General features: G+C 41.1%; 1 protein-coding gene across 1 annotated transcript in view; it reads left to right on the top strand.

The window, feature by feature from the left end:
• The window catches only part of itga8 (integrin, alpha 8), a 204019-nt gene that overhangs the window by 84475 nt on the left and 102727 nt on the right, over positions 1–16817 (top strand). Inside the window, exon 13 of the mRNA XM_061954587.2 lies at positions 8800–8997. Within this exon, the coding sequence (XP_061810571.1) occupies positions 8800–8997 (198 nt within the window). The remainder of the gene's footprint in view (positions 1–8799; positions 8998–16817) is intronic.

The raw sequence follows: 16817 nt of genomic DNA, 5'->3' as shown, positions 1-16817 counted from the left end.
CACACACACACACACACACACACACACACACACACACACACACACATACACATCCAGTCTAGAGCTTGTATGCTATCCATAACGAATGCATGCACATCTGGTCCTTGTGCATGACAACCATGCAAGTGATTTATGTTTTACTTATTAATGGACGTGGTCTGTTAATGTGTCTCCTCCCGCCCCATTAAACTATCAGGTCAATAGCCAGTGGATCAATAGTGAGGCTTTCACTGGCATGTAACATAAATCACATCAAGCTGTCTGTCAGGATGGGACAGGCTCCCAGGGGCCACAGAGCAAATGGAAGCTCTTAGAGACATCCGAATACTTTTTTAATCTAATGAGCGCTCGCCTGTGTCCACGCCTGATTTGGTTATTGGGGATGACATCACGGAGTCGTCACGGAGACATCAGGGTTGTCTTTTTTTTTTTTTTCTTCTTTTTTTTTTTTTTACTGTTTTTCAAAAACATACCTATACCACCCACCCTCCTCTGCCTGTTCCGTGTGTGTGCGTGTAATCACTGAAAGATCCTGTCTCAATCTCATCCATTTCTCATTATGCTGTTTGTATATTCTTTAGAAAACGACAACACGCACTCTCATCCTGCATGCTTTGTTTACAATCAGCTGTTGGATGATTTGACATGCGTTTTTATTTTTTCAGTCATCTCTACAAACGTCCTGTCACTGTTAGTCAACCGCATCTTGGTGATACAGGGGATAGATTTGAAGGCTGATTACGTCATACTTCCACTGCATGATAACCTAATTGGTTAGACAAGCTCAATTCGCTATGACAATTTTTCCATAGGGAAAAGTACCAAGCACTACGAAGTAGTACCATTTCCAGTACCTGGTCAGCTGGGGGTCCAATCAATCAATCAATCAATCAATGTTTATTTATATAGCCCTAAATCACAAGTGTCTCAAAGTGCTGCAAAAGCCACAACGACATCCTCGGTACAGAGCCCACTTAAGGGCAAGGAAAAACTCACCCCAGTGGGACGTCGATGTGAATGACTATGAGAAACCTTGGAGAGGACCGCATATGTGGATAACCCCCCCTCTAGGGGAGACCGAATGCAATGGATGTCGAGTGGGTCTGACATAATATTGTGTGAGTCCTGTCCATAGTGGATCTAACATAACAGTGAGAGTCCAGTCCATAGTGGGGCCAGCAGGAAACCATCCTGAGCGGAGACGGGTCAGCAGCACAGAGATGTTCCCAACCGATGCACAGGCGAGCGGTCCACCCCGGGTCCCGACTCTGGACAGCCAGAGTCCAATTTTTTTTGTCGCACTAAATCAGCCCTATGCGATATATTGTTGGGTCCAAGCATGTCAAAGCCATACCAAATTACCGTGTCGGTGTAACTTAAAAAAATACACTACTACTGTTATGATCATATTTTTGTTTACGTTTTCGAAGCACTTGTGTTTTTTGTTAGTTTTGGACTCCTTGAGTGCCTGTTTGTACACCTGAGTTTGTTGCCATGGCTGCTTATTGTTTTCCCCTTCTGTGTGTGTTCCCGACGCGCACCTGTTGGTCATCACTGACATTATTATTTAAGCCTGCCTTCCCTGTCATTCTGTCTTGCTTCGTAGTTTGTTTTCGTACAACAGATGACGACTTTTGTTTCCTGCTCTTGTTACTTGCTAGCTCCCACGCTAGCCCATTTAGTTTTTTGCCTTAAGTGCTATGAGCACGTTTTTGTTTGTTCCCTTTTGATTTAATTCTTAATAAATCATTTTTCCTACCCGCACGCTGTGTCTGACGCCCGTCTGCATTCCTGGGAGAACGAACCCCGCATCACCATGCGCCCCGGTCGTCACAGTTGTATGAAAACAAACTAGGAAGCAAGACAGAATGACAGGGAAGGCAGGCTTAAATAATAATGTCAGTGATGACCAACAGGGGCGCGTCGGGAACACACGCGGCAGGTGAAAACAATAAGCAGCCATGGCAACAAACTCAGGTGTACAAACAGCAGTGTTGGGACTAACGCGTTACAAAGTAACGCGTTACTGTAACGCCGTTAGTTTCGGCGGTAACTAGTATTATTTTTTTTTTATTCAGTAATTTAGTTATCGTTACTACATGATGCGTTACTGCGTTATTTTACGTTACTTTTGATGTAGTATCGGCTAGAAACAGAAGCGCTGCGGTGTCGTTCTTCTGAATCTTCCTCTGTCACAAGCCGGAGAGAAAAAAGAGGCGCGGTCTATGTGTGTGTGGGTGTGGGGAGGGGATGAGGCACACAACTGATGCGCGGTTTGATATATGAAACAAAAAAAAAAAGTTGTTGGCACGTTCAGTCCACACACAGCGTGGTCATGGCGAGCGGAGTAACGGAGGAGCTTGAACGCCCCCGCCATTGAATCGGTGTGTTTATAAGTGCAGACTCGGTTGTGCAAAACGAGGGTTTTAAACACATGCTGAACGTGCTTGAACCACGTTACGACATCCCGTCGCGCACCCACTTCAGCAATAAGATTGTGCCAGATCTTTATGAGCAGGAGAAGAAAAAAGTTGTGGATGAACTATCCCGAGCATCATCTGTTGCGCTCATGACACGGGTGGACGTCCAGCGGAACTATAAGCCCTCACTTCATCACAGCAGACTGGGAGATGAGAAGACACGCCCCCTCTACGAGAGTCACCTTGCGCAGGTACTGACACAAGCAGTGGAGGAATGGAAGATAAAGATATCCCAGTCACACGTGATAATGCCAAAAATCAAATAATTACAGAGAATGAGGCAGGACTGGGACCACAGATAGGCCCTTTGCACATGTAGTGAATTTGGCATCACAGAAGGGAATCTCAGTCAATAGGATGGAGCGCCTCTTTGGGAGGATCAGGAAGGTTTCTTACTTCCACCCAAGCACAACAGCTGCTCATGTGCTTAAGACAAAGCAAGAAATGCTAAAGCTGCCTGCTCATACATGATGTCCCAATGAGGTGGAACTCCACTTATGATATGTTGGAGCAGCAGGCAGCTATAAACTCTGCATTGACCCACAACACCCTGAAGACAAATGTCACCCTGTCTGATGATGATGTGAGAGTGGCAGGTGAGGTCCTCCAGGTGCTTAAACCCCTCAAAAGTGTTCCATCTCTACTGAGCACTGAAACTTCACCATCTGTGTCAATGATCCTGCCACTGAAAACAAGTATTCTACAATCCATGGCTCCAAGTGTGGAAGACAGCAGCATCACTCCAGATGTCAGGCTTTATGTTTCAAGGAAGATGATGTGCCTTCTTATGTTGCACTTTAACTTGTTTTTTATTCATGGTCATTGGTCCAAGTTTAAAGAAAGGAGGAATGCCTTTTTATGTTGCACTGTTTTTCATTAATTATGTTAAAAGGAAAATAAAAATGTATGTCAAGTTGATCAACAGATTGTATTATTCTCCAGTGCAATAACAGTACTGAAATGAAGGCAAAAAGGGCATTAACGGGAGCTTTAAAAAAAAAAAGAAGAAAAAAAGAAGTAACTAAATAGTTACTTTTCACAGTAACGCATTACTTTTTGGTGTAAGTAACTGAGTTAGTAACTGAGTCCGGTCTCACAACTTTGTCCAATGGCCGCAAGATGTCTGCCATTTCGGCCAGTTGAATTTGTCTCTGAGCGGCACTCAAAAGCGTACGTCAGCAATCTAATAGAAACGTATGTTTCTTGTGTAGACGATAACGTTCAACAATATATCAACTCTTTATTGCTCAGACGACACAATTATTTTCCTCCAGTGTAGCTTATGTATTCAGTTATACTGGGAAGTCGGAATTTCCAAGTTCCTGTTCATAAATTTCAACTGGAAAGCCCCTCAATGTCGGATTTCCTACTTGGAAATTCGGAGAGTCTTCAAAAATGGCTGCTCTGAGTGTAAACAATAATTGAAGCTTTTCTAATAACCATTTGTATCACTTCTGACCATTTTTTTTGTCGCACTAAATCAGCCCTATGCGATATATTGTTGGACGTGTATATATGGTAATGTTACTGTAACACTTATGGTGCTGTCTTATACCCTTTTCGTATTATCTTCAACTGCAATACTTGGACGGAAGGTAGAATTGGGCCAGATCAGACAGATTCTAGATTCGTAGCACCCTAGGGTGTGCAACAACATAGGACACTTACACAGAATTATCAGAGAAATGTGCATTTACTTTTTAATTTTTAAAATTAAACTGTGCACAAAAACATAACATTTAGATAGAGTGCTCTTGGAAAAAAATAAATATAAAAATACTCTTTCAATGTTTTAGTCATTGTAAATGTTTGTTTAGAGCAGGGGTCCCCAAACTTTTTGACTCGGGGGCCGCATTGGGTTAAAAAAATCTGGCCAGGGGCCGAGCTGTGTATATATATATATATATATATATATATATATATATATATATATATATATATATATATATATATATATATATATATATATATATACACAGTGTACATACATACACACACACACACACACACACACATATATATATATATATATATATATATATATATATATATATATATATATATATGTATATGTATGTAAACGTTAGGTCAGGAAAACACACAAGAGGCTATTTCATCCCTACAAGCCTGTTTTGCAGGTTTCCCTGCTCTTCAGGGTATTTTATTATATTTTATATATATATATATATATATATATATATATATATTATAAAAGCCTGTTTTGCAGGTTTCCCTGCTCTTCAGGGGATTTTATTATCATCCTTAAAAGCCTGCAAAACAGGCTTGTAAGGATAAAATAGCCTCCGTGTGTTTTCCGCTCTACCCCGGTATTGAGCACTGTATAATGGATAACCACAGAAACCTCGAATGTATATATATATATATATATATATATATATATATATATATATATATATATATATATATATATATATATATATATAGTACATATGTATTCCGAGCACGATGATGTCACGTTATCGATGGGAAAAGTTATTTTTAGACAATATGATTTGCCTGAGCGGCTAGTATACACCGAGAGTAACAAGCGGTTGAAAATGGATTTGAAAGGACATATTAAAAAAAATAAAAAAATAAAATGTTTTAAATAAAAAAACATTTTTTAATTTTTTATTGTAATTATAATTTTCCATGGGCTGGATTTTGGACGCCCGCGGGCCGTAGTTTGGGGACCCCTAGTTTAGAATGTGTAAATGTGACCAGTCAGGTCACAAATACTGGTTTGTTAGGGCTCGGCTCGCCGTCCAAACTTGGAAATTCTCGGTCCTCGGTAATGCAGTCAGTCAATGAAAGAATCCAATCCAGAAGTATAATCCCGTCACAGAGGTAACGCAGGGTATAAAACAAGTTAAACATCAGTAATAGTAGTTCTGGTTGTAATCCTGTGCTTTTGGAGGTTAAGTTTACAAGTAACACTTACAACATTGACAGCAAATTCATAAAATCACAAGTCAATGCTATTGGAAAAAAAATGCTCTTCAAAATATTGCAACTTTTGTCGCAACTTTTTGAAAAATCAGCTGCAAATTTAGGCATTTTGGGCCACAACAATCACACACAAAAAGCCCACAAAATCCTGGAAGATTGAATATTGACATGTGTTCTCTGTGGTCGTTGTGTGACACAGACACTACACTACTGCCCAAAATGCATTGCTGGCATAATTTCAGGGATTTTGAGTCATTTTGCACTGCAGATGGATTACATATTTTAGAATTTTCAATTAGATCAATAACAATGATACCGGTAGTTTAATTGAATCATTCATTTTGTCATTGTATCATTCATTACGAAGGTCCTGGGTTCGATCCTGGGCTTTCTGTGTGGAGTTTGCATATTCTCACCGTGACTGCGTGGGTTCCCTCCGGGTACTCCGGCTTCCTCTTACCTCCAAAGACATGCACCTGGGGATAGGTTGATTGGCAACACTAAATTGGCCCTAGTGTGTGAATGTGAGTGTGAATGTTGTCTGTCTATCTGTGTTGGCCCTGCGATGAGGTGGCGACTTGTCCAGGGTGTACACCGCCTTCCGCCCGAATGCAGCTGAGATAGGCTCCAGCAACCCCCACGACCGTGAAAGGGACAAGCGGTAGAAAAATGGATGGATGGATGGATCATTCATTTGGGTCATTAGTCCTGTAGGACACTTTTATTTGTATGCTTTGACACAACTGTCGTGTAACATGCATGGACACTTGTAGACACTCACAGCAACTTATACACTGTGTAGTATACACATGGTAGTATTTATGCTCTCTCCTCCACAGTCTGTGGAACTACTTGTTTAGGCTGAAAGGGTCTACGGACAAACAGGATGTCTCAAGGTGTTTATGCACTACAAGAGCGAGACATTCCTTGTGTAGGTTCATGCAAATGTGCACCAAACTAGCCTTAATGCATGGACAAGGTCAGGTATTTGTCTACCCTAATGTGTGTTTCTTCTTGTGTGTTTTTCTCACGTGTGCAAGCCGTCTGCAGGAGTTCCGAGTATTGGTTCGACCTTTTATGGAAATATGCTTACCTGCTCCCATGCCAAGAATTATACGGGAAGATCAGTGGAGCTCTTACATTTATCCCAAAGATATGGAGCTCCAGAGCTTGAGACTTTGTCTCAAAGACAGTTAAAGTCAACCCGATTTTCTCCAAAAATTACAGCTTTTTTGTTTGATCAGTTCATAAGCTAGTATTTTATGAAGGCGTGCTGAACAACTCGCACTGAAGAACATCCCATCTTGTACAATTCAGCATGTCTGAAGAGGAGTAGGAAGAAGCAGAGCTTATTTAATTGTACCCATTTTCCATGTCTGTTACTGGCAATTAATTCACACCACAGCCTTCACATGTTAGTACTTACAATATGTTTGTTCAATTATCTTTACTTCCTGTGTGGAAAAAGGAGGGTGTTGAACAATCAAGGAATTAGGAGTTTAATAAAACATAACGTGTGCAGTGTAAATGAAAAGGAAGAAATACAAATCTAAAAATAACAAAATTGTTAACACATGTTAAATGAGTAAGTTAGAATAAGTGGAGACATTAAATAAAGATAAGTCAATCAAAAACACTTGAGAATAAATGTGTGAATGCTGAAGTAAAAATGTTGATTGAATCGTAAAATGAAAGTATTTTTTTGCATGTAGAAACAACTTTTTGGTGAGAAAACGTTTGCTTAGTATTCTAGGACGTATTCTATGTTATTGTCGAGTTGCCAATGTCGATCAATGACTCCAAGCTGCATCAAGGTTTTGTGAGTTTTGTCTTATATCCAATCCAATCCAATCCACTTTATTTATATAGCACATTTAAACAACAAAATGTTTCCAAAGTGCTGCACAACAATATTAAACACAATTAAAAACAATATAAAATAAATATGACTAAAAACTATTTTAAAGGGTAAAACCAATTAAAACAGTAAATAGAAATCAAAATTTTAAAAACACAGAGGACAACAGAGGACCACACAACTCACGTAGTGTTAAAAGCCAGAGAATAAAAGTGGGTCTTAAGACGAGACTTAAAACACTCCACTGTGGGAGCAGTTCGAACATGGAGGGGCAGAGTGTTCCAGAGCTTAGGGCCGACCACAGAGAAGGCCCTGTCTCCCCTGGTTTTAAGTCTCGTCTTGGGCACCACGAGCTGGAACTGGCTCTCGGACCTCAGAGCGCGCGCAGGATTGTAAGTTTGGATGAGGTCCGAGATATAATGAGGTGCCAGTCCATGTAAAGCTTTAAAAACAAACAGCAAGGTTTTAAAATCAATTCTAAAATGAACAGGGAGCCAGTGCAAAGTCTCAAGAATTGGGGTTATGTGCTCGCGTCTCCTGGCCCCTGTTAAAAGTCGTGCTGCCGCATTCTGGACTAACTGCAACCGGGAGAGAGCTTTTTGGCTAATGCCAGCATAAAGTGCATTGCAGTAGTCCAGGCGACTTGAAATAAAAGCATGCACGACTTGTTCAAAAAGGTTATAAGATAAAAACGGTTTTACCTTTGCTAAAAGACGAAGATGATAAAAACACGATTTTAAAACGCCATTGACTTGTTTGTCTAGTTTAAAATCGCTGTCTATAGTGACGCCAAGGCTGGTGACTTTCGGACAAAAGTATATGTCCTTGTAATCGACATGATGATATTTGTCCAGTCCCTTGATATCTTTAAGAACAAACACATACTTTTGCTTCTTTCGGTTCTCCATTTAACAATGTAGATTTTACAATTGGTGCTCCATTTCCCCCGCTTTGCTGTTGTGCTTTGTCCGCGAAGCATTGATGTAGATGTTGGTTCCTTTCAACTTCCTTCTCTGCCTCAACAATGCCACTTTGTTTTTCTGTTGGTTTACTTCATATATTATTAGGTGTAGTGTTACTAGACGTTGGAATGAATGTATTGATGTTTTCCATGTTTCGATGTAATCATAACTGTATTACTTTAGCCTTCAGAATGATTTCAGCTTTAGTAAAATATTGCCTTGTCTGTGGCTGAGCGCCATTTTTAAGAGCATACAGAGTGACTCCCTTGTTGCTTACATTTTTGAATTCCAACTAAATTCCTGTGAGTTAGGATGAGATTTTAATGGAGACTAGAATACTGACATACTTGCAGTCACATTAATATTTCAGAAAAAGAGATCAGTAGCACCTAAACCAATGCCAATAGCTAAAAGGATGTTTAAGAGCTTACTGATATTGTCTTGGGTGTAGCTAGACGAAGGTTGCACCGAATGTTTTCCTCCGCTTTGGTCTCAAAGGTACCAGAAGCATGCTGATGTGCAAACCATGTGAATGTGTGTCATCTCTCAGACGTGGCAGTGGGTTGTCCGTTTGGCGGTGAGGAGCGTGGAGGGCGAGTGTTGATCTTTAACGGCAACAGAGATATCTCTACGCGAGGCCTGACTATGAGCCAGGAGCTGAGAGCGGCCTCGGCCTATGCCAGCGGTCTGTCTGGCTACGGCTTCACCCTGAGAGGAGGCCAGGACCTGGACTACAATCAGTACCCAGGTAACTACACTCCACATTAAATCCGACTCAGTTTGTGTTGACGTTAGAATCTTTTCATCCAACTTCTAAATCCTTCACTTTTCCGCTTTCTTAGCTGCTAATATTACAATCTCCCTCCTCTTCATTCCTGACATCAACATTTCATCCGTCCATGTTCTCCTCTGTTGCTTCACTCTCACTCTGCTAAAGTCATCATCGAGAAGGGAGCAGTGCCAATAAACTTAATACATTTTTTATTAAATGGTTATAGTATCTGTATTCATCATCTATCATTCTATTGGTCTATCCATGCCTCCCCCTTACCCCCCTTTCATCCATCCATTCGTCCCTCTTTACCTCCTTATTGGTCCATTTTTACCTCTGTCATACCTCTCAGCCATCTGATACAGAGGAATATATCTGATATCTATCGAGTAAATGGAATGGAAAACCTCATGATCCAAAGCATACCACATCATGTAGCAAACATTTAGTTGTCTCCCACCAACGTGCCTCCTTCCTGCAAGCTGTCCATCCATCCTTCCATAGTTAACCCCCTCCAGCTACAGCATAGGTGTCAAACTCAAGGCCCCGGAAAAGCCTGTCTTTCTTGGTTAATGTATTTCAGTTTTGACAGAACAAAATGTAATGCATGCAAATGAGGTTTTAACTCGATATTTTTTGATACAACAAGCTATTCCAAGCTTTTTTGTCAATGGAACCTCATTAAATTTTACAATAGCCAAACTTGAATATCTGCTTGTCACATTGACTTACGATTCCAAAGCAAGTTTTCCATCAGATTGTTGGTATGATAAACAAATGAAGGAGCAATTGTGTAACAATCTGTCCCTCCAGGATTTTTTTGTGATTGTTGTGCCCTAAAATGCCTGATTTCACTGCAGCATTTTCAAAAGGAAAGTTACGGCAAAATTGTCCCTGGAGATTGAGGGATACATTTGATTGGTTAGACAGTTGCGTTGCGTTTGAGTGCTGCTGGGAAAAATGTGATTGGCCAAAATGTCAATGATTAGCCATAATTTGCGGGGATGTGTTATATTTGCGCAAACTGGCATGATCTCAAAATCCTGGAGGGACTAATTAGTAGTGACGTGAATCTTTGGGCACCTAACGATTTGATCTGATTCCGATGCCTAGGGTGACGATTCGAATCACAAATCAATCAATCAATCAATCAATTCCTTTATTGTCATTGTCATAATAACACTTAAGTCATACATGAACAACGAGATTTTGTTTGAGCTTTGTCCAGCGGCATAGAAACTGCATTGATGTGCAGGTTGACAATAGTTTACATTTTAGCATTTTAGCTTTGTCAAGAAGATCGCGATAAGAGGGGTGTGGGGGTGGAAACAGTCAGATGTCTGATGGGTGTTACGTTGATGTTGCAGCAATGCAATGTCCAGAGCACAATTATTGAGGTGGTGAAGAGTGAGGTAATAAGATGGTCCGGGGCAGCAAAGGGGCAGGCTGTTCATTTAGCAGTCTCACAGCCTTGGGATACAGACTGTGAGACATTCTGGTGGTCCTGGCGCGAATCGATCTATACCTCCTTCCAGAGGGTAGCAGGTTGAAGAGGCCATGTGCTGGGTGGTATCTGTCCTTCAGGATGTTGTGTACTCGCTTTAGCCAGCGAGTTGTGTACATGACACTCATCTCTGGGAGTATCGTCCTTGTAATTTTCCCCGCCGCTTTAACCACTCGCTGGAGGGCCTGTTGGTTCGCTTTAGTGCAGCTAGCAAACCACAATTTATTCTTGATTTGATCCCATTCTCAATTCTATTATATCATTTATTATTATATTATTTGGTATAATAATTATAATGAATTTTTTTCAAAATAGGTTACAGGTTGGAAAAGCTGCTTCTAATTGCATGGAGATGGTCTAAAAACTTATTTAAAAAAATTTATTCTTATATATATATTTTTTTTCAATCAATTTATGAAAATGATTAAATGTGTTATCTATTTCTACCAGCAGCTACTGTATAGTGAACCTCAACTATGGTACACCTTAAAGAGGAACTGCACTCTGTTTGGAATTTGGCCTATTTTTCACAATCCTTATGAGAGACAAAGAGACATATGTTGTCTATTTTGTTTTTCTAATTTCATTCTAATTCGTAATAATCGGCTCGTTCAAGGTGGCTAAAAATGCATCCAAAAACCGCCAACAATACTTTATTTACCTTCTGTAATCTGTATAATAACTAGAGATATGGGACGGCGTGGCGCAGTGGAAGAATGGCCGTGCGCGACCCTATGGTCCCTGGTTCAATCCCCACCTAGTACCAACCTTGTCATGTCCGTTGTGTCCTGAGCAAGACACTTCACCCTTGCTCCTGATGGGTGCTGGTTAGTGCCTTGCATGGCAGCTCCCTCCATCAGTGTGTGAATGTGTGTGTGAATGGGTAAATGTGGAAGTAGTGTCAAAGCGCTTTGAGTACCTTGAAGGTAGAAAAGCGCTATACAAGTACAACCCATTTATCATTTATTAGAGATGTCCGATAATATCCTCCCCCCCATCCGACGCACGGAGGGGGGGGGTGATGGTTGGGCGGGAGCAAGGTTGGGGTGGGCGGGGTTTGGTGGTAGGGGGGTGTATAATGTAGCCCAAAAGAGTTAGGGCTGCATGGGATTCTGGGTATTTGTTCTGTTGTGTTAAGGGGCGGATGTTCTCCCGAAATGTGTTTGTCATTCTTGTTTGGTTTTGGTTCACAGTGTGGCGCATATTAGTAAGAGTATTAAAGTTTTTTTATACGACAACGTCGGTGTAACCTGTGTGGCTGTTGACCAAGTATGCCTTGCTGTCACCTACGTGAGTAAGCAGCAGTTGCATACAACATGTGGCTGGGCTGGCACGCCGTTAGTACAGGTTGTAGAGGGCGTTAGATACAGTACAACCACTGAATGTCCATATTGTAATTGTTAGGACGAAAATCCGTGAATATTTGCCCCGGGAAATTTCTGGGAGAGGCACTGATATCTGTAAGTCTCCCAGGATAATCAGGAGGGGCGGTAAGTATGCAGCTGAGCCGCATTAGAGTGATCAAAGAGCCGCATGCGTCTCCAGAGCCGCGGGTTGCCGACCCCTGCCCTAGGGTAAACTGAGTGAAACACGGCACACTGACAAAGCTTAACCTATTTTTACTATAACAATCTACAAGGTTCATACAGTTTGTTTCTCTTTCTTACCCTCCATTTATCTGCTTTCTTTTGTAATTCAAGTTATCATTACGTATATGTATTGTTGCATTTGAACAACTGTATTGTTGATAACAGAGGTAATTTTTGTTGTTATTCATTATCAATAGTGTTATTTTTATTGATATTTGTATTGCTCCATTTGTAGTGTAATAATGTTCATTGTCATTTCTGTGTTATTAATATTTGATTCACTAGTTGCTTCTTTGCTATCATTTTTCGTATCATATTTGTACAAATCGTACTTTCTGATGCTGTTCTGTTGTTGTTGTTGTGGTCGTTATTGTTGTTGTGGTCTCTGTCTTATCCCCCTCTTGTCCCCGCAATTTACCCCTCTGTCTTCCTTTTTTTCTCTTTCTATCTCCTCCTGCTGCGGTCTGGCTGCGCCAAACAATACAAGTCAATTTAATAAAGTCAAATACAAATAAGGCAACAATAATTCTCATTGTTCCCATTGGGTTGAGTTTTTTATATAAGTAAACTTTGATTGTTTGAAGAGAAGTATCCCACACTTCTCTTTTGTACGATCCAACAAACAGAAGAAGTCTGGAGCTATAGTCATAGAGAAGTTTCTTAAGTGCAAAAATTACGACTTAAGTGGTGAAGCTTTGTTTAAAGGGGAACATTATCACAATTTCAGAATGTTTAAAACCATTAAAAATCAGTTCCCAGTGGCTTATTATATTTTTCGAAGTTTTTTTCCAAATTTTACCCATCACGCAATATCCCTAAAAAAAGCTTCAAAGTGCCTGATTTTAACCATCGTTATATACACCCGTCCATTTTCCTGTGACGTCACATAGTGAAGCCAACACAAACAAACATGGCGGAAAGAACAGCAAGCTATAGCGACATTAGCTCGGATTCAGACTCGGATTTCAGCGGCTTAGGCGATTCAACAGATTACGAATGTATTGAAACGGATGGTTGTAGTGTGGAGGCAGGTAGCGAAAACGAAATTGAAGAAGAAACTGAAGCTATTGAGCCACATCGGTTTGAACCGTATGCAAGCGAAACCGACGAAAACGACACGACAGCCAGCGACAGAAAGAGAGGACGAATTTGGCGATCGCCTTCTAACCAACGATTGGTATGTGTTTGTTTGGCATTAAAGGAAACTAACAACTATGAACTAGGTTTACAGCATATGAAATACATTTGGCAACAACATGCACTTTGAGAGTGCAGACAGCCCAATTTTCATCAATTAATATATTCTGTAGACATACCCTCATGTCAGCAGGCCAGGGAAGCTAGGGTCGATATTCTTCTCTTGACGGTGTGAGCCAAGACATCCAGGGGGTTTAGCTCGCTCGTCTGCGGGAACAAACTGCCGCCATTGCTTGCCGTGCTACCGAGGTCCTTTGTCCCTGAATTGCTCACACACTCCGGCAAATTCAATGGGGGTCTGGCGGCAGATTTCTTTGACTTTATCGTTGGAAATGCATCAGCTTTGAGTGTCGCAGGATATCCACACATTCTTGCCATCTCTGTCGTAGCATAGCTTTTGTCGGTAAAGTGTGCGGAACAAACGTCCAATTTCTTGCCACTTTCGCATCTTTGGGCCACTGGTGCAACTTGAATCCGTCCCTGTTCGTGTTGTTACAACCTCTGACAACACACCGACGAGGCATGATGTCTCCAAGGTACGGAAAACAGTCGAAAAAACGGAAAATAACAGAGCTGATTTGACTCGGTGTTTGAGAAAATGGCGGATTGCTTCCCGATGTGACGTCACAACGTCACATTCGAGAGCGAATATTAGAAAGGCGTTTAATTCGCCAAAATTCACCCATTTAGAGTTCGGAAATCGGTAAAAAAAATATATGGTCTTTTTTCTGCAACATCAAGGTATAGATTGACGCTTACATAGGTCTGGTGATAATGTTCCCCTTTAAGAAACATGCTGTATCTTTTATTATTATTTACTTTTAATTTAGATAATTTAATTATTTTAGAGTTGTGTAATTGTATGTAAATGTATTTTTCAACAGTTTTACAAGTCCCTTCTTTTGGTTTCATGGTTAATGGTTGCATATCATTTGACAAGGTTTGTCCTGATACACTGTAAGTAGGTTAAACATAATTATAGAGTAAGATTAAAATCTGGAGTAAAATTACTAGTTTAGTCTTAATATTTGAGTGGACCCCGAGCCCCTCTGTAATGGAAACATTGGGTCCCAAGGTCAAAAAGGTTAAAACCCCCTGCTTTATAGTGTGATTTAAGATTGCCAAAAGATATTTAACTTGGGCCGCAATTACTCTAAACCAGGAGTAGGGAACCTATGGCTCTAGAGCCAGATGTGGCTCTTTTGATGACTGCATCTGGCTCTCAGATAAATCTTATCTGACATTGCTTAAAACGATAAGTAATGTATAATTCAGCTGGTAATCACAGTGTTAAAAATAACGTTCAAAATATAAAACATTCTCATACATTTTAATCCATCCATCCGTTTTCTACCGCACCTGTTCAAGAAGTCGCATTAATGTAACATTCCGCAGAAATTAATGGTCAACTTTTACAACTGTGCCATCAGCAGTGTCCTCACTTACGGATTTTTAGTGTGGTTTGCTAGCTGCACTAAAGCGAACCAACAGGCCCTCCAGCGAGTGGTTAAAGCGGCGGGGAAAATTACAAATACGATACTCCCAGAGATGAGTGCCATGTACTCAACTCGCTGCCTAAAGCGAGTACACAACATCCTGAAGGACAGATACCACCCAGCACATAGCCTCTTCAACCTACTACCCTCTGGAAGGAGGTATAGATCGATTCGCGCCAGGACCACCAGAATGTCTCACAGTCTGTATCCCCAGGCTGTGAGACTGCTAAATGAACAGCCTGCCCCTTTGCTGCCCCGGACCATCTTATTACCTCACTCTTCACCACCTCAATAATTGTGCTCTGGACGTTGCATTGCTGCAACATCAACGTAACACCCATCAGACATCTGACTGTTCCCACCCCCACGTCCCTCTTATCGCGATCTTCCTGACAATGCTAAAATGTAAACTATTGTCAACCTGCACATCAATGCAGTTTCTATGCCCCTGGACAGAGCTCAAACAAAATCTCGTTGTTCATGTATGACTTAAGTGATATTATGACAACGACAATAAAGGAATTGATTGATTGATTGAATGGTAAGAAGTATTTTATTTATTATTGGTTAGCTTCAGAATAACAATGCTATTAAAAAGAATAAGAGACTTATTATACTCTAAAAATGTTGGTCTTACTTAAAAATGCACGCATCTAGTTGTATTCAGTGTTAAAAAATATTATACGGCTCTCACGGAAATACATTTTAAAATATTTGGCTTTCATGGCTCTCTCAGCCAAAAAGGTTCCCGACCCCTGCTCTAAACTATGCCACAAAATCCGGGTCTAAGGGGCTGCAAATGGCCTACGGGCCGTGAGTTTGAGACCCCTGATTTATGGAACGGGGGAAAAAAGCCCTGGTGTAAAGGATACCTTAACATATGTCAAATAACTTTGCATTCTCTCTCCCCTGTCTTACTGCTTCCCCTCCTTCCTCCATCATGACGGCTTAGATTTAGTTATCGCTTTATGCAACTATGGAATGGAAAAAGTCACGATCCAAAGCATGCATGTGTTAAACATCTATTGTACCTAGCTCTCCTTCTATCTCCTTACCTCATTCTTCCAATTCTGTCCCTCCACCCATCCAACACTTTTATAACAGTTTGTATAGGCACACATCTGGAGAAATATAAGCCCTTAGAAACACAGCAGGTCTGTAAAATCATCGTTTTACTACCTTATTTTCACCCGAATTTGAAACCACTCTGCTCTTAGCGTAACTCCACTTTTATCTTGAACTTTGCTTGGCTCGCACCACCCTTGCCCCTTTGTGTGCGTTTCCTGCTACAGTGATGGGGATTTCTTCATTTTGCCACACTTCAATCTACACATGTTTAAAACGTGAGGCTTGTGATCCCTCTCATTAGCCAGGAGGTAGAGCGCCTGTCGAGAGGGTCTCGGTCAAAGTGAGACATTTTTAATTAAAAATCCTGCAATTAGAAAGCTGGGCAGTAAATTCAAATGGAAGGGTTGCAGGTTGAGAGTTTGGTGGAGGAGGAAGTTAGGTTGAGTCTGGGTGGTAAAAAAAAAAGTTGTCCAAACGCACGCCACACAAATGCGCAGCGCGAAGCCTGTGTCGCCTGTCATTACCAAGAGCTGCTAGACGGAAGTGAGGCACACACACACACACACACCCCCCCCACACACACACACACACACACACACGGTGAGCCGTTTGCAGGCCAGTAAAGTCACAGTGTTCAAAGGCAACAGGGATGTTTGATCAGCCTTACAAGAGGACTGGGAGGCCTGTGAGAGTCGCCATTAATGTTCACTCACAGACAGGGCGGGATCGTAATTAAGCTCCAATTTAGGTGGAAATGCAACGGTAGGAAAAAGTGGGCGACGTGGGAAGCAAACAAGCAAAAATCACATAAATGTCATTCATAAGGCAGAGGTGTGCGAAATACGGCCCACAGCTTGAGTTGGCATGTGGTATAATGTCAAAAATAAAATTGGCACTAATGTGTGAATATCTGTCTATTTGTGTTGGCCCTGTGATGAGGTA

This window comes from Nerophis lumbriciformis, linkage group LG04, assembly GCF_033978685.3.
Source record: "Nerophis lumbriciformis linkage group LG04, RoL_Nlum_v2.1, whole genome shotgun sequence".
Classification (NCBI taxonomy): Eukaryota; Metazoa; Chordata; class Actinopteri; order Syngnathiformes; family Syngnathidae; genus Nerophis; species Nerophis lumbriciformis.
This window is presented reverse-complemented; position numbering and strand designations above follow the sequence as displayed.